The 25,258-nt window shown below is 37.8% G+C and overlaps 1 protein-coding gene across 41 annotated transcripts in view; it reads left to right on the top strand.

Moving 5' to 3' along the window:
• Positions 1–25,258, top strand: part of LOC102117647 (surfactant-associated protein 3) — a 40,378-nt gene that overhangs the window by 11,104 nt on the left and 4,016 nt on the right. For 6 of the 41 annotated variants that reach the window (XR_012415734.1, XR_012415732.1, XR_012415726.1 and 3 more), the window contains exons 3-5: positions 11,299–11,389; positions 24,720–24,750; positions 25,025–25,164. Coding sequence is in view for 3 of the 41 variants with exons in the window: in XM_065548734.2 (XP_065404806.1) it covers positions 11,299–11,389 (91 nt within the window). In the remaining 38 variants the exon portion in view is untranslated. Of the gene's footprint in view, positions 1–3,754; positions 3,999–11,298; positions 11,390–11,569; positions 11,586–24,583; positions 24,751–24,962; positions 25,165–25,258 lie in introns of those variants that run through there. The other 35 variants (XR_012415712.1, XR_012415711.1, XR_012415710.1 and 32 more) reach the window with 15 other exon arrangements.

Raw genomic sequence — 25,258 nt, 5'->3', positions numbered from 1 at the left:
CTCTGGGAAGGGCAAGGAGGGGAATGATAAGAGGTAACTTAGGTATAGGAGCTCTCACTCAGTTTCCTTGGAAAGTAAGTTTAAGTGCATTACTTGATAGTTCCAGTTTTGAAAACTGTCACAAATAGAAGTAGGATTCTCATTACTAATAGGGAACAAAAATCAGGAAGAGTTTCCCTTATCAGACAGTAATAAGGGGAAAAAATCAAGAGCTTTCAATGAAATTTGGAGGACTATCACTTTTTTTCACAGAGCAAACTTCTGGCTTTTAACAATTATACTAATAGAGAAATTATTACTACATGGATAAGATTCAGGTACTCAACTTTCAGAATAATGTGAAATTGAAATTAGATAAACATAGTTCTTTTCTTCCTCAAATTAAAACAAGCAGGTACCTTGCATACAGGGGCATTGTAAAAGCAAAACACATCTCTCTCAAATATTAGCGTTGTGTTCTTGAGGATGTAAAATCTGGGATGTAACATAAAAGAATCGTAAGGCTGAGACAAGACATCTTGGGTTCCCTTTGTTGGTAGATAGGCTCTTTTCTCATACTCTTACATTGGAAGTGGTTTGGGGATCTAAAATGAACTACCACCACTAAAGGCAAAGCCGTAACACTTATTATTAGGTACCATGGAAAGTAGGCTGGTTTCATCAATGAAGGGGACTGGCTTGTATGAGAGGCCTCGTGGCACTTTTTGAACAGAAAAGAAAGGCACAATTTATTGAAGTATGAGTGGCCAGGATGGCTAGCAAAATGTATTTTTAGAAGAATATTATATTTTCTAATATGCCAAGGGGTCTTTAGATGTGAGATATTAAAAAACTAATTTTTCCCCAAATTATGTTATCACATTATCATATTCTTTGAAGAATAAAGATAGACATTAGTCATCTACATTACCAAGGGAGAAAAATATTTTAAAATCAGATGACAGATTTGTGCCTTGTAATTTAAACAATACTGAATGAGGAACAATCTTCCAAGTTCATTTAAGCAGGAATGAGAGGGAATGTCTATACAAGTGAATTTAAAAAGACCTTATTGTACAAATATGCCTAACCCCCCATTTTATTAGCTTATAATACAAATCATTACTTGCTCTTGCTACTAAAAATCATTTTAATGTAATGGATTCATTTCAGACCTATAAGAAAACCAAAGCCCATTTTTTTTACATCTTTACGAAGAACTTCAAATGGCCCCACCCAAGTTGGAGACACAGATATACTTTTTCTTATTAAGTTAGAAAGTTGAAACTTATCCTAATGAATAAGAATAAAGCTTTTTCTTTTATGAGAGTGGAGAGAAAGTAGACAGAAGGAAATTCCAAGACTATGTGATTTGATAGGTGGTCACATTTTACATTCTTAAATTTAGAGCTGTAAACAACCATATTCTTTCTCTCTTTATCTGCTGTAAATCAGATAGTTAGTACCTTCTTATAGAGCCTGGCACATAATATTTGCTCAGTAAATACTTTCTGAATCAAGGAAGTTGGAAAATATTTTTCAGTACTTCTCTTGTTGTAATCCTTTCTGATACACAAAATGTAAAGATAATGAAGTATTATTAGCATTTTTCTTCTTTTTATGTAAACAAACATTATTGAAAGTCTAGATCAGTTTGATTCAAAATGACAGAAAAGAGGGCCAATTCTTTGTTAGTTAGTAAGAGAGGAGTCTTTTATATTTCTCTGGCTACACAAATTAAAACTATGTGAGGTGATGCTGTGCTGTTTCGAACAAACAAAATCCCAGATACAACACAAAATAAATTCTAACAATAACTTGGAAAATCCTTAGAGTTCATCTCTTTCTACATTCCAGACTTAAGCTTTCCATAACACACCCACCATTCAAGACCTTTAAGATTCTAAAGGGTAACTGTCTTCTAAAATGATGAGGGGGTCACAAATCCTATCCTTCTGTAGGCAGTAAAGGTGGGAATTGACAATTTCTTTTCATCGACCAGAAAAGAATTTAAAAACTAGTGTTAATTGTTAATGATAATGCCACATAGGGCTGCTCTGTAGAAGGTGATCTGATGACCAAGGGGAACTCATCACACAAGAGCAATGTCTACTATTACTGTCCTCCTAATTGCTGTCCCTTGGTAAACATTCCTCACATGTGAGTTGGGGCTATTGCCTTGGGGCACAATGGAGCCAATGTCGTGGAGTTGGACAGGGGGGATCATAAGATTGGAAGTGGCTTCAGGATTGAGATGCCCTGTGCCTTATAGTAACCTAAACAACTGAAGCATTTCTTCATTAACTTGGGGGCCTGGTTTAAGATTATCTACATGTCAGAGGAAGAATATGCTGGCAAAATCTTTTTAATTTTAAATGCAAATTATTTTACCAGTAAATATGAGGGTATCATTGCAAGTGGAAAGCGTGTGTTTTTGTATCAAGGGCATCCCTGGCTTCAGCTGAGCAGGCTCCTTTAGAAGACATTTGTATCATTGGCAGTGTCTGTTCAGCAAAATGCGGAAGACTGGACAGAGTCAAATAGCAATTGAACCTCAAATAAGCTAAATCTGAAATCTAAGTTCCATTAGTTTAAACTAAAAATTCTCAGCCAGTCATGGTGGCACACCCCTGTAGTCCCAGCCACTTGGGAGGCTGAGGCGAGGCAGGAGGATTGCTTGAGCCTGGGAGTTAAAGTCTGAAGTGCACTGTGATCACACCTGTGAATAGCCAATGCATGGTAGCCTGGGACCCTGCCTCTAGTAAAAAAACAAAACAAAACAAAACAAAAATTCTCTTTTAAAGCACTCACTTGGCATAAAAATTCTGATGCCACTTCATGTTTATACCTAAATGTGCATTTACAGTCTTAATGGGTTGCAGGTTATCCTTTAACTTGTGTTCCTAATAAGAAATGGAGCCGTAAAAGGCAATTCTCTTTTTTAACATCTGGAACAACAGTGGCCCACTGTTTACCTGAGAATTCTCCTCTTCGTTCACATGAAGATATCAATTCATATTTCACTACCAACTTGATGCCAAAGTCAAGTCAATTCACTATAAAGCAAGAGTGATTTAAAAAGTGTACTTGTAGGCAATGGTTAATATAACAGAAACCTTAAAAAGAGGTTGGTAAAAATATTCTTTTGTCATGTGCACCCATTTTAGACCCATAAAAAAGAGCTGGGGGATATCACCCCAAGGCTTACAGATTTTGTGACAAGAAAACAAAATTGGTGGTCTCTTTACACTGATCCATTTATTTAGTCAGTAAACATCCACTCAGTGTTTACACCAGGCAAAGTAGTAGGCATGGAGGGAAAGATATGTCTTTAACCTCAAAGATAATGTGTGTGGAGAAACAGGCATGTAAATAGACACTTACAGTTCAATGCAATGGGTGGACCAATGTGAGGTCTGTGCAAGATGCCATGGAATTCCAGAAGTATTTATGTTTGGCAGGAGGAGAAAAGGTGGTGCTTGAGCTCACTCTTCAAGGAGGAGTAGGGTTTTATCAGACATTGCAGGTGGAGGGAACAGCATGCACAAAGGCCCAGGGGCAATGAGAAGGAATATCATGTTCAGGGAATCATACCTAGTTTGCATTGCCACAACATAAAATGTGAGGAGAGTGTTAGAAGTGAAACTGAAGGGGTGGTACAGGCTAAACATTTCAAAGAGCCCTGAATGCCAGCCTAAGAAGTGTAGATTTTATCTTATGTAGCAGATGGAAAGCCAATGAAAAAAACTCAAACATAATCAGATGTGCATTTTAGAAAGGCCAGCCAGTCAGCAGAGTGACGAATGGAATGGAAATGGGGCAAACTAGTGACAGTGAGACTATCTGGTGATTGTTTTCACCTGCCTGCTTGGTGTAAGTGTGCTAAAGAGAACCACCTTCCATCAAATAAATATGAATCCTCAAAGCCTGGCAAGAATGAAGGCGTAAAGATATTCTCCAAAGAAACATCTTTTTAAAGAAAAAGACTTCACACTGGGTAAAGATGGCCAATTAATTTGGTAAGACCTGCACATACCTTTTACATACATACTTGTTTTGCTTAATTATACGACTGACACCACCTGAGGACATTTTTGTTACTGTATTAAACAAAAGAAAGACTTTGTAGTATTGTAGAAACAGTATTACCAGGACTCAAGAATTGCCTGTAGTTTAACTTTACACCTTCGTCTTTGTAAGACCTTGGGAAAGTCACTTTACCTCTTTTAGCCTCCATTTCCTCAGTTGTAAAATGAGGAGCACAATGTAAATTATTTGTAATGGCACTTTATTTATATTATTGTATATTGGCAGCTTTGTTTGCACTTATTAATCTCTCCTAATGTTTCTTACTCCATCTTAATGATTTTTTTTTCTTTTACAATTTTAAGAGGGACAGAAATATTTGGAAGATAACTTTTAGAGGTGTTATGTGGGGTAAAACTCTGTGTTGACTGTACTCCACTTTATACAGTTAGCCTTTCTCCTGGAAAGAGTAAGGGTGTTGGTAGCCATTTTGAAACACTGGACTGCTCACGAGTCACATTTTATCCTTACATGAACAAAAAGACGACCATTTAATCACTTTTAAGGTCTACTAGGCTAATGAATGATTTAGCTCTAATTTTTAGATTATAGATTTTCCTGTCCAAAATGATTCTATCTCTCAAGACAAATAACTGCATGTTCTCAAAAGGCTAGTGTATGGATACAGTTGTGACCCTTAAAATCATAGAAAGTGTGCTGCTTCTAAAAAATAGCCTCCTTATTTTAAATTCTGCATTTCTTTGGAAATATCCTGTTATTTAATTTTTTTTCCACTTAAGGGCCTGTTTACATTAGTAATATACCTTCTAGAGCCCTGGGAGTTTATAGGGTTTGTACCTAGAAAACATCCCAGCACTATTACTATGCTTCAGAGACATACAGGGGTCCCAGGGCAAATCAAAATGTTTTTAAATGTATGACATGTGTGAAGTTGATGAAAATTCATGACCTCTCTGTCAGAGCTGCTTGAGTTTAAGTCATCAGAGAAAGGTGAGTGCAAAGAATTTTATTTAATACTTTTATTCTGGAATCCTTCTCATTCCTTGCTCATGGTCCCAGGTTTTAGCTCTGTTCTACTTAACAGTCTGATTACAAAAATAAAAAATTAGCAGTGTGTTCTAAATTGCTTTTCAGAATTTTCTGCTTAAACCACTGCTCAGATATATAACTTTTAAAGAGGGATTGAAATGTAGTTTGAGAATATAGTCACATACTACAGAACATGCAAAATACATGTGGAAGACCTCACGAGTGCTGGTAATTCAACTGGTTATACTTTATGATTTAGAAATATTTTCAAATTTGTCTTTTAAAATTGAAAAGAAAACATTGCAGGGAAATTCACAAAAATAAAAAATCCCAAAATACTGTGGTTACTGAGATCAGCTGTTTTTAAGTAAAAATCCATTCAAAGCAAAATAAAAGGCATTGTGTGGTGTATGCCGGCTAAAACTGAGAACACAAGAGCATTGCAGTTAATTAGAACCAATCAACAGGATGCTTTGCAACATTTCTCACATCAGTGCACCATCTGATCTTCATAATACACATTTCCCACAGTCTTGATGCAAAAAGGACTGGAAATAAATATTTGACTCATCAAAAATATATGATGCTTTTTAACTGTGCTTTCTAATAATTATTTTCAAGTTACTGTTATGAAAATAAGATCTTGAAAATCCGCAAAGGCTGTTCTGTTTGCATTTTAAGGGGGATAATCTTAGTTACCTTTTTTGTTTTGTTTTAATTTTATCTGTACTTGAACCTGAGAAAAATACTGATTTTTAAGAATAATATTTAGGGCATGAATTTGTTTTATTACATGTTTTATATATGGCTGTTGTACTTATGAAAGATAACTGAGCTTTTCTTGGGTAAACCATCATATTATGAATGATTAATTAGTACACTATAAATAATGAAGCACTACATTATAGCTGTTTTCATATTAACAGAACACTGAACTAAATTAACTGCATTAACATCTACATCATAAATGTTTTAAACGAATATGCAGTATTTAACACTATTCTGTTTCTACAATTTATTCAATGCCTGGTTCAACCCAGAAAAGTTTTGCTTTAGTTTCATTTATTATACTCACAAATTGTTCTACTAGGAAAAAATATTGTATAGATTTTGTCATATTTTTGTTAAGTTCATAATTTGTTCCTTATAGACATTTGTTTCCTTTATTTTCTTCCCTGCATCTTACTTTTTTTTTCTTTTTTTCTTTTTTTTTTTTTTTTTTTTTTTTTTGAGAGTCTTTGTAACCTTGTCTATATATTAAAGGTAGAGCTCCCTCTGGGCCGCTGAAGTGCTTCAAAACAGATTCACAAAACAGTTTGTTAAAAATATGTTTAACTTGAATCAGAAATATATACAACTTGACAATAGTTTGTCATCAAGTTTTGCTTCCTCTTAAAAGCTAATTTATGGATGTCTAGCAGGTATCGTTTTTAGAGACAAAACTAGCTGTGAAACTGTTGCTATTAAAAAGAGAATTATCTTCCAAATGAGTTGATGATCCATTCTTCTAAATTTATAAGGTACAACTTGCTGATGGAAGTAATTTACTCTTCAAACTCTGCAGTCATCTCTTGCCAAAAGAAAATGTTTGTTTATTTCGTTGTGGTCTATATGTTTTCTCCCTTTACATCACACAAGATGTTTTTCTCCTCCCAACCCCCAAAAGCCCATTGCTAAATATTGTCTTTCTTGAACACTCTGGTTTCCGTAGGAAAAAAAAAATAGTTTCAAGAAACTGTCTTCACACTAGCAAATAAACTTTGTTCTTTGTCCTTTTCTTTGAACAGATTTGATCTACTTCCATTGCAGGAGGTGTCTCTTAGCTAGGTTCTCTTTAGAAAAGTTACTCTTTCTACTAATTTACAGAGACAGCTTTGATGACAAATACTTTATTTAGAGCACTCATCTTACAAACACAGAAAAAAGCCCATGTTAGGATGTAAATCTTTTTCTTACTAACTAGCCTTTTAAAGGCAATAATATTTGTGTTTATATTTTAAACATTTGATATATTTGCCCATTAGGATTGAAGCATTAGCCCCAAATGTTAACTGCTCCAAAGAAAAGCAGTTTCAACAAATAACCTGAAATTGGCTCTGTTACACCAGTTTGATTTATAGGAATTTAAATAATAATGGCCTAAAATGCATATTACAATAACTCTGCTTATCTATAATATCTTAAGCAAACAATTTAGGTAGAAAAGTCATTTGATAAAGATAATTGGTTCAGGCAAAATAGAACTCACATTCTTCTGCCAGATAATAATTCAGCGGCTATTCTAACTTCAGTAGTGCTTTATTAGACCCAGTTCTCATTCTTCTTAAAGACTTAAGAAAAAAGACACATTCTTTATCTTTAAACAATTATTTTAAAATAAGTAAACAGCAGGAATGGGATAAAACTTCTCTATCAGATTTATTTGCTGTTATTCAATTTCTCAAAAATTTTCTTAGGGGACAGGAATGTCATATGTTTAGTTTCAGGACAAAGGCACCTTTTAAAATGAAGAGCTTAAACAAAATCTATAAAGAAGTTTGCTTAACAGATAGTAGGCTGACTAAGCTTTTAGTTGTTAAAATTATCAAAACCAGGGGGAAAAAAACTAACATTTAACGAACTTTAAAACTAATGTGAGGCTAATTTTTAATAAAGAACATCTTTTAAAAATAACAGAAGCAATTATGAACAATTTCTGGAATTCACTTTGGATAACATGTCGAGCAGGCACATTGTTTTACTATTCTTCTGTGATTTTCTTAACTTCCTAATTAAGAAAAATTATGTAACTTCAGAATGTATCCTGCTTAAGGAAACATTTTTATGCAGGATGGTACCCAGTTAAAACAAGACAAGACAAAATCTTAGAGTCAAACAACATTAATTAACTCATTTGGCAATTATGTATTATTGTTGCTATTATTATTTTGTTTGATTAATGACCAAGCTATTAAATAATTCAAATAATTCAGATTTCTAGCTGTGTTATAAAATGTTCTTTTAATAATTTAGCAATTAATTATAAACCCCTTGCATGTGATTCATGAATATTCACTTTTATATCTTGAGACATGTATTTAAATTTTACAGTTTATTAATTGCTTTTAGCTGCATGTTGTATTAAGGTGCAAATAATCTATTGTAAGTTGGTTGAGTTCATTTAAGAGAGTGTTTACATTTAATGTTGCTTTTTAATAGACAGAAATAAAGTTGCTAAATTCAATACAAGGCAATTGTTAATTTGTTAAAGTTGCAAAAATTTTGTTAAAATGTTTTGGCAATAAAAAATTTCATAGATATTAATAAATCTTCACTTTATGACTTTCTATCCTATACACTTTTTAATTGCTTTAAATATATAAATATATTATTTATTTTTAAAGGAATGAGCAAATTAGAATTCCAATTCACTCTAAGGAGACAGAGTTTAAATTTTTCAACAGGATAATTAACTATTTGCTTGGCTTCAATTTATCTGTCTTGTACATACAGCGATTTGACAGAACTGACTAGTGAAAACTAACCAAAGCTAGAAATCAACGGAGAGAATAGTCAAGAATGGAAAAAGGAAGAGTTTCAGGAAATGATATTTTCCCATCAGTGGATAGGCATGCATACATTAAAGGCATAAAAGGCCGTGGGAGGAGAAACAAAAGCTGTAAGCTAAGGATCCTGCAAGTCTGAATTAACTAAATGGGGAAAAAAATGAAATCATTCTGCTTAAACCTGTTCACTAATAAAAGGAGAATCGCTTTTGTTAAATATGCTTGGTGTGATTATCAAGCAAAATTTTTTTCTCCCAGACATCTATGAATAAAACATGCATTTGAGCACTAGGTAAACAAACAATAAATGGATGAGTTCAGTTACAACATAATAACATTTTATTTGGAAAACATATATAATCATATTTGTATTGGCAATCCAAATTTAATGACTTCTTTCAGTAAAATCAAAGTGCCTCACAAATAACATTTAATGCATAAGGATTGTTTACTATTTGCCCATTTTTTTTTCTGTTTTCTCAAATAAACAGATTTTTAAGGTCTCTGCTGAACCATACATAAACTAGGTGAAATGTGATTTTTCAGAAAAGACTTTCTTTTGGATTTTCTTAATTTTAGGTTTTACAGATGCTGTAAAAATAAATTTAAAAACACATTTTTGAGATGGGGAGAAAATGTTTTCAGTCTGTGTAGCCTGGGCTGATTTGAACAAGACTCTGTGTGTAACCATAGTCTTTGGCTTATTAGCCATTTCATCAACATGACATCATCTTCTGCAAAATATGAATGAGGAGAAACCATTTACAATAAGAAAAGCAAACAACAGAATGAATTTCCTCTGTTGGTGTTTTGTGAGACTGTTAAACAGAAAATGGAGGGAAGAACTCTCTTTAGACGATATCACTTAATTAAGTAAAGCATCCTAATCAGAGTCCCCTCCAATTGTAATGACTGTAGGGAGTCAAGTACATTTCTGTCTATATTAGAGTATCTAACTGCAATGATTTATTGATATTTATTTTAGAAGTGCAACACAAAAGCAATAAAACAGAGGAAGCAGGGAGAGAGGGAACATGCCATTGCTTACTACAGTTACAACCAGAACACAACAAACTTCCTGATTTTCATGTGGGAGGTTTTGCTTTCCAAAATCAGAGCCCACCTTTATAAGAGAATGTTCCTTTTCCTCATTTGATTTTTCCAAATGTTCACTGTGGCGTTTCTTTGTCCATTAGATGAATCATTGATTCACTTTCCTCACTGCAAGAATCACTGCAAATGAGTGGATGAGCACCTGCTGTTTTCTGCAGTGACATTACTGGATTGCATTCTACCCTGATTTTAGTCTTAAAATACAGCTTCTCTGTATGAGAGAGAGATTGAGGAAGGAGAGTAAATATACAGTATAGGCAGACAGACATTGGCTGCCCTCCAAGTTGCACACAGCATAAACCTGTTTATCTGCTACATTTCACAAATCTCAAAAACATGTGAATAATCAGGCAAGCAACTGGATAAGTGATTCACACTAGGGAACCTAACCAATATTCTGATGAGAGGATACTATGATGCTAAGATGTTGAGGCAAATAGGCCTGTATTGTAGAAACTGCATATAGTAAAGTTGATTAGTGGTTCAAAGGAGAAAACAATCTGTACTAAAATGAAGTTGAGGCAGTATCCCACCCTGTGGTCTTTGGTTTGTTATATTTATGTGCAAGTTACCTGGATAATTGAGTTTAAAAATATACATTCATTCATACCATTCCAATAATTGGGGTCAGTATACATTGATTGGCCTTCATGTTAGTTGTCAAGGTAATTTATTTCTGGAGACCAAGATCTAAATATTGAGGGCTAGTGCCTTAAAACCCAAATTATACCAACACATCTATTTGAAATTAAATTACCAAACATACTTAGAACCTATTCATTTTGAAGAAGCAACTTTTCTTGGAAGGCTACAGTCAATTTTTATTATTGTAGAAGATGAATTGTCTGAGAATAAGTGAACTAGGCATGTAAGGCTCTTGTTATAGCTACATCACTGCTTTCTCTATTTTTCTCTTTGTTTCTTCCTCATTTGCTGATCATTTAATCTCCCTTTGTCTTATTCCCATGATTATTGTGCTTTAGCATTTAGCTGTGAAGTGGAAGCTCTCAAAGGTTTTGAGGCTAACCCCAAAAGTATACATTGTTTCTGAAAATTTCATGAGGTTGTTTGTGAATTTTGGGCTTAAATCACTTCCATAAACTATATTTGGTTAATTACAGCAAGATGAATTATCAACTTGCTTGATATATCTGTCTATTCGCTTATATGGTAGACCTGTCATCACAGGTCTATACCAGGAAAATGTAGGTTTCTCTACATTTGCAAACCCAAAATACTATTCCAGAAAGAAGAGCAATAATACAACAAGGCAATTGAATAAACATTGCACATCCTACAGCTTTTTTTCCCCCTGCATTGCAGAAAGGCAAATTGCTAAAACTTTTTGATACTAGAAAACTTTGTTAAATTACGGTAACCAAAGACATAATCATCTTAGCAACAGAAAGTCTTGGAGAAGGTAGGTGACCTGGAAATTGATGTTCCAAACAATATTCTGCTACATTTGAGCTTCTTCATTAAAGCTTTGCCTCAAGAGAATGTATGTTGAGTCTACTGCCAATTGCATCTGCCAAATGCTTTTTATTGTCTGAACATTTTCTCATCTTCTTGCTTTTCGTCTCAGGTTCTTTTTATTCAGGATCAGGCACAGAGACTGACTGAATGGCTCCAATTATCAGGATTTGAAAACCCAGTATCAGAATCTACCACTTTGTGTAAGTCTGCCCTGAGCAGTGTTTTCTTTAGCAACAGGACACTTACATAATATGGGATCATCTTTTCTTCTTTACTTCTCTCTGACCTTGTAAAATATGACAAAATTTTTTCATGATTAATAAGTCCACTGCATGGGAGATTTTGCAGGAAATGCAACATAAGAACCAAAAAGCATTCTTTAAAAGATATGTTCAGGTAAGTGACAAATGGAAGTTTATGGGTGGTCAAGGGTGTTACTAAAATTGTTGACAACCTAATCAATAGTCTGAAGACTCAACACATTGATTTTTTAATCATAGAAAATTATACTAGGCTTTCTGTGTGAGTCGGGTTTTGAGTATATGCCCACAAAGCTGAAGTTGGTTCTGTGAACCTCAATTAAGGTCAACCACAGATGTTTTACGCAGCCAAGAAGAACCTTTTAAAAGTTTTTTTTTTTCTTTTTTTTTTTTTAAAGTGATAGCTATTCTGATTAAAAAATCATCACCAGGGGCCAGGTACAGTGACTCACGCCTGTAATCCTAGCACTTTGGTAGGCCAAGGTGGGCAGATCACCTGAGGTCAGGAGTTCAAGACCAGCCTGGCCAGCGAAGTAAAGCCCCATCTCTATTAAAAATACAAAAATTAGCTGGGCATGGTGGCAGGCGCTTGTAATCCCAGCTACTCAGGAGGCTGAGATAGGAGAATTGCTTGAACCCGGGAGGCGGAGGTTGCAGTGAGCGGAGATCGCACCATTGCACTCCAGCCTGGGCGACAAGAGCGAAACTCTGTCTCGGGGGGAAAAAAAGACCAAAAACAATCACTGGAGCTGGGCATAATGACGCATAACTGTAATCTCAAAACTTTAAGAGGCCGAGGCGGGCAAGTCGCTTGAGCCCAGGAGTTCAAGACCAGCTTGGGCAACATAGTATGACCCTTAGCCAGGCATGGTGGCGCACACCTGTAGTCCAGCCACCTGGGAGTCTGAAGTGGGAGGATCTCCTGAGCCTCAGACGTCTAGGTTGCAGCAGGCTGTGATCATGCCACTGCACTGCAGCCTTGGTGACAGAATGAGACCCTGTCTCAAAAAAAAAAAAAAAGAAAATCACCAAATCCTACATAATCTACATACCACAGGAATCTTAGAAATAATATGTGGGCTGCAAGTGAACTTTTTAATTCTCAAAGGCAATACAAAAAGGATATGAAGTTAAAAAAATAAAAAGTTGTTCCTTTCTTTTCCCCTAGTCTCCTCAATCCCATTCCCCAGTGGTGGCCTTAATAGTCTCTCATATATTTTTACCAATTTTTAAAAATTCATATGCAAGCACATCATCTTTTAAATCACAAATAAAATCATACAATATATTTACTATTTTAAGCTTGTTTTTATTCACCTCAGTGTATGTGACTGTTGCTCCATGCCCTACACATGGGTTTATCTCATTCTTCTAGAGCTGCAAAAGATATTACATAATATAGTATTATATATATAACCACTACCATGTTGATAGATATGTAGGTAATTTCTATTTAATTTCTTTGCTTTTACAAATAATACTTCAGCAAATGTATGTATAGTTTTTTTTGTTCTTCTATAAGTGTACTTGCAGAATCAATTCCTTGAAGTAGAATTGCTAGATAAAAACACATTTACAATTTTTGAATTATATTGCCACATTATTGACATAAGAAGTTGTAACCATTCATTTTTCACTGACAATTTTTGAGAGGTGAGGATTTTGACAAGCACTGAAACGAGTTCTGTGTGTGACACATCTGCCTTCTAGTCCATGTCTTCAAACTTGGCTAAACAGAGTTCAGTGGCAGCTGGGAGGCTTAGTGATTATCTCGTGGAAAGAAAGAATCCTCCTATGGCCTATGTGCTCGGAATAGCAGCTGTGGCTGGGAGGAGCAGCACTGGGATGGGGAGAGAAATAGCTAGGGAAGTATGGCTGCCATCAGTTCAGGACTGGGCTTGAGTTTTCACCAAGGCCACTTCCTAGAAGCCTTCCTGACACGGGTGGGGGCTGAAGAGCAAAACCAGGAGCCATTCCCACAGGCTGTCATGAGAGTGGAGAAGCAGCTACATTAGCACCATCTGCAGCCTCGCTTTCTGCGCACACTGTCCATCTCTGCTCAGATTCTAATCCACGTATGCATTTACCTTTTCTCCATAGCTCATCCTGGCTTTTAGGGAAGTGCTATTCTCAGTCACCTGTGGCTGCTCATCAGCAGGCAGGAGTTCTCTAGGCTTCCTCTCTATTTTACCACTTAGTTTGTCTCTGCGTGATTAACCCAGAAAATTTGCCCGACATTGACCCAGTTCCCTGATTTGAAGAGACAGCCTCATCCTTGAAACTTTGACTCCTTATTCAATACTTTTATCTTTATAAGTCCTGTTTTCATCTTGAAATAGAAACTGGGAAGTGCCTCTTAATCTACACCTAGATCGCAGCCTTTACGTTGAGGGGTTACTTGAATGTTCTCAGGGTTGCAGTTACACTAGAAGTTTGGTTTGTATTTAGCATTAACATGCTAGGCACTATGGTAGCCCCTGTGGGTGCAAAAATGCATAAAACACAGTTCATGCCTTCAGAAGTGTATACCATAGTGAGGAGGAAGCACTAACAAACGCAAGCCACTCTGAGAAGCGTTAGAACAGAGGTATTTAATTTAAAAATTCTATGAAGTCTCAATTCTGGAAATTTATCCTACAGACATACAAAAGGACTTATAGACAAGTTGTTCACTGCAGCATTGCATGTTATGTGAAGAGGTAAGAAACACCCTGTCAACAAGGACATTTTATGAGTCCTATATACTGACATGGAGTGATCTTTGGGTTATATTTTATATGAGCAATCAAGCTGCAGAAGATGTATGGTATATGTTGCTTTTTGTGTAAGAAATCTAGGAGATAAAAATATGCATTAATGCTTGTATATACATAAAAACATTGGAAGAGCCCGGAGGAACACAGGGCAAGTGTTAACCTATAGGGGGCATCAGGGATTAGTGGGGTGGATAGGAAAAGGGAACATAATACAGCTTTTCAATGTATATGTTTTAATGTCATTTTAATTCTTGGGCCATGTGATTGTGTTATCTAGTCAAAAATAGCATATTCGAAACTTACATAGTAAAATAAGATCTCCCCCTCTTCAACCTCTGCATTTCCCGAGGTGTTTGGAAGTGCTTGGCTACATTTATCTGGGATAAAGAACATTACATGGGACTGGACAAGGGAGGCTCCGAACAGGATAAAGAAATTTTCTTAGAGTCCACTGAATTTTTCTTACCACATTCATAAATCCACTATCTCATGGAGATGATTTTGAGCAGAGCTAGGAGAAAGAATAGATATTCTTCACAAAATTCTGAGAGATGGAATTTCTGGGTTTTTGTTTTGTTTTGTTTGAGACAGAGTCTCCCTCTTGTCACCTGGGCTGGAGTGCAGTGGTGCGATCTCAGTTCACTGCAACCTCTGCCTGCTGGATTCACGTGATTCTCCTGCCTCAGCCTCCCAAGTAGCTGGGACTACAGGCATGTGCCACCTCACCTGGCTAATTTTTTGTTTTGTTTTGTTTTTTGGTATTTTTAGTAGAGATGGGGTATTGCCATGCTGGCCAGACTGGTCTCGAACTCCTGACTTCAGATGATCTGCCTACCTCGGCCTCCCAAAGTGTTGGGATTACAGGCGTGAGCCATGGCACCCAGCCTGAAATTTCTTATAAACAGGACACATGTAAGATATGGGAATAATTTCGGATGTTTCATTTTTTTAGCATCCTATAGGCAAGGCTGTGAGAGTGGCCACTTCAGGTTTCCCATGATGATGTGGTAGGAAAGGCATGATTTACCCATACCTTGAGTTGACCTGCTTAAGTCATGAGGTTGAGCAATGTGAAACTTTTCTTCCTAAAGCTTTAAATAGGCTGGGCATGGTGGCTCGCACCTGTAATTCCAGCACTTTGGGAAGCCAAGGTGGGAGAATCACTTGAGCCCAGGAATTAGAGACCAGCCTGGGCAACAAAGTAAGACCCTGTTTCTACAAGAAATCAAAACATTAGTGGGGCGTGGGGGCATGCGTCTGTAGTTCTAGTTATACGGGAGGTGGAGGCAGGAGGATTGTTTGAGCCCAGGAGGTGGAGTCTGCAGTGAGCCATGACCGGGCCACTGCACTCCAGCCTGGGTAATAGAGCAAGACCCTGTCATACACACACAAAAAGCTTTAAATAAAGGTCTCATGCTGATCAATGAATAAGAGAAATTGGCTGCCTTACCAAGTAAATGCCTCTTTTATTTAACAAAGATGTGTCCCATAAATTTTCTAGAACATCACATTAAAGTGATTTATAGAAAGGTTGTGGGATAGAATTAGATCTTGAGAATTCTCTGGTCTCTTCCATAAAGTGAAATCAGGAAGTTTTGAAAGAAGGTGGTAGATAATAAATAATTTGTGAGGAAAAATGTTTATGATGATTTCATGACTATAATGTTAGAAGACTGTTAAAGAGTGATATAATCATCACAGGAGCCACACAAGGACATAAAAGGCCCTTGGTAGATGAGGAGGACTTTACTTCCCCGTACATCTCTGCACCAAAGCTCATTACTACTATGACTTCCCTGACTTTCCAGTTCATTTTAGTCCTTTTTGGCCATAAGACTATACCTAGGTGATAAGCTCTGGTTACCCAGGAAGCATGGGGGTAGGTGAGCATGAAGGGGTGATTCCCTGCCTTCCATTCACCAGTTTCTCTCATTGCTTCCCTCATCCCCCACAAATTTCATCTCTCAGCTGGTCTCAAATCAGTCCTGTGACAAGAGTCTGAAAAATCCTAGTGATTTAGGAATGAGGCTTTCAGATATGATAAAGTGACCACATAACATATCTAGCCTACACCTAGTATCAGTTTCTTTTTTGAAGTACTAGTGAGTCATTTTATTTTTTATGTGATTATCACACAAATGTGAACATGTTAAGCAAGTTATTGCTAGCAATCAGGACCGCTTGTTACATAACATCAGTAAGAGGGACTCAGGTGAGAAGCAACTCTGATTATAGGTATTTAGCCCAAATGTACATCAGTTGTAACTCCTTCAATGTATTCTTTTAGCAGCTAATTGAAATACTTTATCAGTGAAAGTCTTGACACAACAGTTACACAAACATACACATAAGAACATGAGGAAATTAAATAAGACTTATAATATACACCTTAACAAAATGATGGCTTAATTTGTACTCCCTTTGTAATTTTAACTAAATATTGTGGTGAGTAGTTCTTACTTTACATCCTAAGTATATGGGCATTTATTACACACAATATGAAAATACTTCAGGAGGCTTGTGATTAACGCTGTGGTATTCAGGCACAGTTTATAGCGACTTTCAATCAAAGACAAAAGGCCCAAGCAGATGATGAAACACTTAAAAAAGATGTATGTATACAACCAAGGACTTAATTCAGACTTTCTCATTTTAGCTCAGTTCTAGTTCTTGGCTTATCAAGGATGGCCCCAAAGAAGTATTCTCTGAGCCTGGCTCAAGGACGCCCTATGGATTAGCCCCTAGGGTAGGTTGACCAGAAAAAGTACAGGATGTTCAGTTAAATTTAATTCCAGATAAAGAGTGAAAAATTTTAAGTATAAACATGTCTCAAATATTGAATGTAACATACTACATTTAAAAGTTAGTTGTTTATTGGAAATTCAAATGTAATTGGACATTTTTTATTTTCATTTTTTCTAAATCTGGCATCCCACGGGCGCTGAAGAATACTCAAATACCTCCTTTCCCTGCCCACCATGACTGAACTTGGATCTTTCAATCATACGGACACATGCTTAAACTCTTACGTACTCACTCTCTGAGATAAAATGCCTTACAGATGTGAAATCCTCAAATACAGAATTTCTTTTTTTTTTTTTTTTTTGGAGATGGAGTCTCACTCTGTCACCCAGGCTAGAGTGCAGTGACGCGATCTCGGCTCACTGCAAGCTCTGCCTCCCGGGTTCACGCCATTCTCCTGCCTCAGCCTCCCGAGTAGCTGGGACTACAGGCGCCCCCTACCATGTCCGGCTAATTGTTTTTGTATTTTTAGCAGAGACGTGGTTTCACCATGTTAGCCAGGATGGTCTCGATCTCCTGACCTCGTGATCCGCCTACTTTGGCCTCCCAAAGTGCTGGCATTACAGGCGTGAGCCATTGCGCCCAGACCAAATCCAGAATTTCAATCTAGCTCCATGGTCTGGATCTCTTATTGGATATTGCCTACTACCTAAGCTTGTTCCCTCCCCATATAACATTTTGTTTATACCATATATTTTCAAAGACATTTTTAAACATTTGTTTTTGAAGAGAACATCAATTGCCTTGCCGCTAAATGCAATACAGAGAACATTTGAACATCTAAGTTCTTCTCTCTCTCTCTTCCTGAACTTAAATGCAATTTTGATTTTTCTTTCTTTTTGTTTCAGACGGAGTCTCACTCTGTCACCCAGGCTGGAGTGCAGTGGCGCTATCTTGGCTCACTGCAACCTCTGCCTTCCAGGTTCAAGTGATTCTTATGCCTCAGCCTCCTGGGTAGCTGGGATCACAGGTGCATGCAGCCACACCTGGCTAGTTTTTGTATTTTTAGTAGAGATGGGGTTTTGCCATGTTGGCCAGGCCAGTCTTGAACCCCTGACCTCAAGTGATCCACCTACTTTGGCCTCTCAAAGTGCTGGAATTACAGATATGAGCCACTGCGCCTGGCCCAATTTTGATTTTTCAAAAACATGTTCTTATGGTTTGGTGCTTACATTTTAAAGAGTAGAGAGATATGAAACGAGATAGGAGAGTGCTTTTCAGACTAAGTTTGTACCTCTAGATTGGTCTCTTGGAACTGTGGTAAAGGTAGCTACTCAAAGGTTTAATTTAAGATTTTCTAAGTCAAACCAAATGCCACTACTACTAAAATACAGGAACTAAAGAAAAAGAACAGCAATTTGGTAGGATAAAGAATAAAAACTGTAGAGTTAGCAGATTTGAGATCAAGTCCTAGCTCTGTACCAGAAGTAGCTGTGAGATCCTAGGCAAGTCATTTAGCCTCTGTGACTTGCCAGTTTCCTCCTCAATACAACAGGGATAGTAGGGCCACCCAAAAGAGACATGCTATTTGTAGAAATGATTTGTAACCTTCAAGTCCAATCCAGATGCTTGCAGTGGTGATGATGAAGATGATGGTCAAGACATAAACATTATACAAGTCAATTATTAAAGATATTTAAATTTTGACTCTCAATTTTTTTACTACCTACTTGGTTCACAAGAACTATATATATAAGAGTATTGTTCTTATATGGGTTGAGAAAAGAAAAAAGACACCAACAACTAACCCAATTTCATATACTTTTAGAAAACAGCTAACTAAAATGTTATGTGTCTAAAAATGGGATGTTTAGAGTAAAATATTTAGGATCACAATGAAATCATGGATAACAGAGAAGAACACTGAGAAACATTTTGTTTAAAGCCATTTACTTTTATTTTTGGGTCAATACTCATTCGATAGCCTATTTATTTTATAAAAAGCATTAGCAAGGTCTTTTCAGACTCATTTATTATTATTATTGCCATAATCAGCTTGGAGTTTTCAGTGCATAGTGAAGGCTTTGAGGAGATGTTGAGTGTATCTATTTGTTCAGTGATAATAGAGAGGATGGAGCAAGAGAAGAGGTGGGCTGTATGCCCTAGGGTTCCTTTTTGGCACTTGTGTCCTATGCTCAAGGAGAAGGGTGGAGGGAGCTCCCAGGCCAGCTCTGGTGAAGACTGCGGGGGTGCTGAGCTGTCTGAGCACTGGGTGCCAACTCTGATTGGAGAGTATTTATCCTTGTTGAATTTTACTTCAGGCTTTATGATATAAACAACACATACATGTTACAGAAAACTAGTGAATATAGATAAGCAAACAAAGAGAACTTAACAGTCACCCCTAACTCTTCCCCGTCCAGAGGTTTGGAATGCTCGTGAAATGCTAGTTTGTGTTGCACTGTATCCCCACGTGAGTTGTGAGCTCTGTGAGGGAACAGAGTTCATCCTGCTCTGTCAGAATCCCCAAAGAGGCCTATTATGGTGGTCTGCATGGAGGTGTTACTCAACACACGCATTTTAACCAAGGCATCTAGGTTGGCGCTAAAAGTCTTTGTCACCAAATCCTGAGCTCCATCCTTTACAGGGTCTCGAATTGCTTTTCTTTCACTTCCACTTCCCACACTTGGTCATAAAAGTAAGGGAGTTGGGGTTCCAGCGCTACATTAAAAGTGTCTACCTTTAGAACTCAGGATCATCTGAGGGACTGAGTGGAGAGGGATCAAGTGGGATAAGCCTGGCGCAGTCATCAAACTTTACTTGTTGGAGTGGAGCAGTTACCCTAAGTACCTCAGGTTGTTTGCCTTTGCCCCAGGTGCAGATTTCCATGGACTCAGTTCTGGATCCTGGGACAAAGAGGGGATGGTACATAAAAATCAGAAGACACATCTTCACCCAAGCCTCTGAGGCTTTGGTGAGGCAGGCAATATTACTTTGGAAATAACTCGATGGAGAGAATAAATAGAGGCATTCTTCTCCACTGCACCATAAATCGCTGAGCAGCATTGGCCCATCTGTGCTCTGGGGTATTGGTGGCAGCGCCAGTAGAACATGCAGTGGTGGTGGCCAGCAGAGGGGCAAGTGGCCTGTTGCTATACAGGAGGCAGTGGTTTCCAGAGAGGCACAGACATGGTAGAGCCCTGAAGTGCAGTGGGATCTAGAAGTATTCCAGTTTACAGTAGATGTGGTTGTACCTGTAGGACACAGTGGTAATCAACAGAGCAAAACAAAATCATAAGAGTGGCATCTTTCCCAAGAATTATAACCAAGTACTTGCAAGATACAACCCAAGACATGTGTGTTGCATGTGTGTGTCTGTGTGTGTGCGAAGAAGGGCAAAAACTCTAGAGAGGGCTCCATTGCAGACATCTGACCTGACTTCCTCTTTCCTAAAACCAGTCCTAAAAGGTGTTACTAAAGTAACAAAATGATTGTCCTTTCCAGTCATTTGACTAAACTATTTTTGAACTCACAGCCTTCCTCTGGTGTCCTATAATACTTGAATTGGATTAAGGAATCTCTGACTCTCTCCCTAGAATTTCTGGGTTAATAATAATATTGACCTTGTAGGGTTGTTAAGAGGATTAAACAGTGTAATACTTGTTGAGAGCTCAGCACAGTGCTAGGCACATAGTAAGCACTTTTCAGTATTAACTCTAATATGACTGCTGCCTCAGTTCACCTCCCAGACAGGTCTCATTTTCTGCTTAGTGTGCTCACTAAGCTTAAATTGTGACTCATCATTAATGTCCTTGGACATATTACTTAATTTCTGGGTAATCTGAATTAACCCTACAAATATGGAGCCCACTGTGTGCCAAGCATTGTGCCAAGTACTGCAGACCCATGTATAAACAGCTCGAACATGCCCCTGCCTACAAAGCGTGCAATGTCTAGGAGGCAGGGGAGGCAGCGAAATGAGCAATTTTAATACAGAGCTGCAAGGAAATCAGATGTGCATATGCCCACTCATCCAACTTGTGTTGGACCAATAGTTAATAGACTCATCCAAAAAGTCAGTAAAGTGGAGAGTCATTAAAAATGTTACCTACATGCCTTAAATGTTCTATTTCAATTTAAAGAGAGTAGAGGTTGTTAGGAGATGGGAGCAGGGGAATGTGGAGTGGTTACTCAAGAGTACAGGGCGTTTTTCTGGGGAGATGAACAAGTTTTGAAACTAGACAGAGTTGGTAGTGACACAGCATCATGACTGCACTAAATGCCATTGACTTGTATATTTTCAAATGGTTAATTGTACGTTATATAAATTTCACTTCAATAAAATATAAACGTATATTATTTTGCCAAATTTTTGATGCAAGGCTAAGGACTTTTCCTTAAATATATGTCCAGTAATTGAAGTCCCGGTCATCTTTCTGATATAAACCACATCCATAATATATACATGTTTTATTTCTATTTTAATTTCTTTAAATTGGAGCAAGAACTTAGATACTGACAAATCTATGTCAGAGTAGAATCTGTTTAGATGTTTAATGATTTCTTTCCATTTCCAATTTTATATCCATGAGAGTAACTTTTAGAAGCTTACATTTATGTCTTTGTACATTATAGAAACAACTTTCTGTACTTATATTTTATCAATTTACATAAGATTTCCTCAAATAACATAGCTATAACCATAGTAAAACTATTATAAAATAATTTAGACCAAACACATCTGACTCTTGGTAGGCATACAATGCAATTCAACTGGTGAGAGCAGTAGTAAGATGAGTGTATAGACAGCAGCTTATCAGCTTTGAGCGTTGGGGAGGGCAGGGCTGTAGTCAGTGTGCTTTACAAATGAAATTACATGTATCAAGTAAGCTGGTTAAATAGAGGCCACTTTAAGAGCATTTGTAATACAGTGGATGTCCAGAAGAAGGATGCTTAACCTGGACTGGGGGTTGAGAAACGTCTTTCCAAGGGAAGTGACATAAGTTGAGATCTAAAGGCGTGGAAGGACTTACCCAGAAGAAAAGTCAGAAGAACTGTTTCAAGCACTGGAAACAACCAGAGAGAGAAGAGAGGAGCATTGGAGGAACAGCAAGAAGTATTGCTGGAGTGTGGCGTGCAGAAGGGGATGTGTTGAAGATGAAACTTGGAGAGGATCATGTTAACCATGTTAAGAAGTTTAGACTTCATTTTAGGGACAGTGGAAAGCCATGAAAAATTTTTAAGTAGAGGACTGACAAAATCAGACTTGTGTTTTAGAAAGATCCCCTGGACTGCATTCCAGGGACCAGAATAGAGATGGTGGTAGGGCAGTGGAGGGGTGAAGGGTAGGGAAGTCCAGTGATGGGGCTACCAAGGGAGTGGTGAAATGAGCCTAGTACTATAGGGATAGAGAAGAGTACACATCAGCTCTGAGAGGCAGGTAGGGGGTAGACTGTACGGGGGTTTAGTGACCAAGTGTATTTGGGGGTGAAGGAAAGAAGGAAGACCAGCTTTGGTGATGGTGTCATTTGCTGAAATAGAGAACATGGAACAAGAGTAGCTTTGGAAAGAAGATGAGGTAAACTTAGAATATATTGAATTTGAGGTCTAATGAAGCTGTGGGATGTCCATTAAGTAGCTAGACATGTAACTCTAAAACTGGATCTCAGCGGTTAAAGGGGCCAAAAAGTCATATAAGGTAAGGAATGGAAAGGATGCAATAAGTTTTATCAATGACGAGGTCCCTGGTAACATTGGTGAAAGCAGCTTTAGAAAGCAGGTAGGCACATTAGCCCAATGGTAATGGGTTGGGGAGCATGTGGGCATGAGGAAATGACCATGGGTACTTAATCATTTAGAGAATTTGGGATTTGAAGGGGAGGACGGAGTAGGGAAATTTCCAGAATAGCTGAAACAAGAGTAGGGGATGAAGAACATATTTAAGCATTAGTAAGATGAGTCAGTAGAAAGGTAAAGGCTGCAAACGTAAGGGAGGAAATAATGAGGGGGTTAAACACAGAAACCGACACTTAGTATGGAACGCTGTTGTGAGGGGATAAGTGAGTAAGCCCATGTAAAGCATTATGCTCTGCCGGGCACAGTGGCCCATGTCTGTAATCCCAACACTTTGGGAGGCTGAGACAGGCAGATAGCTTGCGCTCAGGAGTTCAAGACCAGCCTGGGCAACATGACAAAACCCTGTCTCTGCAAAAAACACTAAAATTAGCTGGGCATGGTGGTTCACGCCTGTAGTCACAGCTACTTGGGAGGCTGAGGCATGGGAATCCCTTGAGCCCAGGAGGTTGAGGCTGCAGTGAGTGCTGACTGTGCCATTGTTCGTTCCTTTCATTCTCTATGCACTGCCCATCCCCCATTTTGTTTCATCTGTGCCCTGATATAGTTACTTTGGCCTGTGCCTTTTTGGCTGCATACCTGTGGTTTTGGATAGTTACCCATGCAATTCTGGATGGACATCTAGGTTTAGAAACTAGTAGAGACTGGTCTAATGACTTGCCTGTCCCCTCTTCCCATATATGGCCTCAGCAAATCCCATTTCTCAAATGTGTACTCTCATTTTCACTGTCATGTTTAGCTGCTCAGCAGAGGTGATGGGCTACTAACCACACCTGAGTCATCTCATGTACTCTTTCAGACTTCAAAGTATCTTAGCTTTCCATTTTTTCAACTAAGCTAGATGGGAGGTTTCTCTTCATTGTGGAAAGAGGCTCTTTTCTCCTCATAGATGTATTCCAATGTTTATCTTTAATTATTAACAAGAATTATTAAATGCTTAGTTCATTGCTTGCACACGGTATTCAAAAAACTGAATTTTCCTTTCCTTAGTTCTGTTTGACACATTTCATTTCCTCATTGCTCACCTCTTAGCCATTTTTCTGCCATACAGGCCCTCCTCCTCATGCCCTCTTTTTTTTTTTTTTTTTTTTTTTAGCATTTCGATATGTTTCTTTCCAATTATTTCTATGCTTTGGAAAATATAATTGAAAAATTACTGAATGTTCTTTTTTCACTTGCTATTTTAACATAACTATTTTCCTGTTAAAATTATTAACTATAATTTTGATAACTGCTAGATATACCAGCTATACCAAGCTTCATCTGGCCATTTTCCTATAATCAAACATTTAGGTGCTCATTTGTTTACACATATATTTTTGTTCACATTGTTTATTATTTCCCTACCTGAGGCTTCTAGAAGTGGGATTACAATGGTAAGCATTTTAAGAGAAATACAAAAGCTAGTTTCATATTAAGAACTGATATCACATTAAGAAGTGATACTGCTGTTTTCTCACCAGCAGACTACTAACTTTTCAAGTCCCATTGATATTACAGCAAAAAAGAATGGCTTTACAAATCTCATTCATTTTATAAGTAGCATCATCTTCATTTTAAAAATATAAGTCATCTAATTGTTTACAGTGTTATACACTGTTCAGAGAACTACATAGCTCTGATTCCTTCATTCCAAAAATGTATATTCCAAGGAAGATACACCGATGTGAAGATTCACCAAATGCAGGCAAGAACTATTAAAAGTATCCCATGGATGGACCTCCAAATGAGTTTAGGGTAATTGCACTTAAAATATTAGGACCAAAGTACATTTATTTTATAGATGGAGGAGGGGAGGAGATGAGTGGGGACCAGCTGAGACATCCAGTCTTCACCTGGACATATGGAAAGAACAAATGTGTGATCTGCTCATTCTCTCCGAAGGTCTCTGTTGTTACATATTTCCTCCTCTCTTCCAGAGCATAATAACCAATGACTGCTCTCAGAAAGGTACTGTGACCACCACTTGCTTGGCTCTCCAACCTCCTCCCCCATTTCCCTCTTGATTCCTCTTTGCCATATCACCGTCTGTCCCCTAGCCTTGCCTCAGGTCCCTGAAGAATCCTGCCCTTAATCTGTGGGGGTGGTAGGTGGCACTGGTTTGAAGAGCTTACTGGATCTCCCTCAGTGAGTCAGCCTGGAGTTGTGTTTGAAAACCACAGGCCCTGACTGTGGCTGTCAGACCTCCCAGACACCACCTGCTGCTGCCCGTCATCATCTTCAGGTGCTGGGCTCCCCTGTGGGCCTCCTCCTCCCGCCTCTGCTGCAGCGGTCCCATGGGTGCCCGCCCTCTCTGACACCACACGAGAAGCCATCTAGATTCCAGGAACAAAGCCATCTTTATTTGCCTCCTTCCCACTGAAGGTAAAAGCAACATTAATAACCACAACAAATAGTGAGTGCTTACTATTATTCATTTAATTGTTGGCCCTTCCATCCCTGGCCATGATGAGAGATG

The sequence above is a fragment of the Macaca fascicularis genome, chromosome 7 (assembly GCF_037993035.2).
Source record: "Macaca fascicularis isolate 582-1 chromosome 7, T2T-MFA8v1.1".
NCBI lineage: Eukaryota > Metazoa > Chordata > Mammalia > Primates > Cercopithecidae > Macaca > Macaca fascicularis.
Note: the sequence above shows the minus strand (reverse complement) of the source record. Positions and strands in the feature narration are given on the sequence as shown.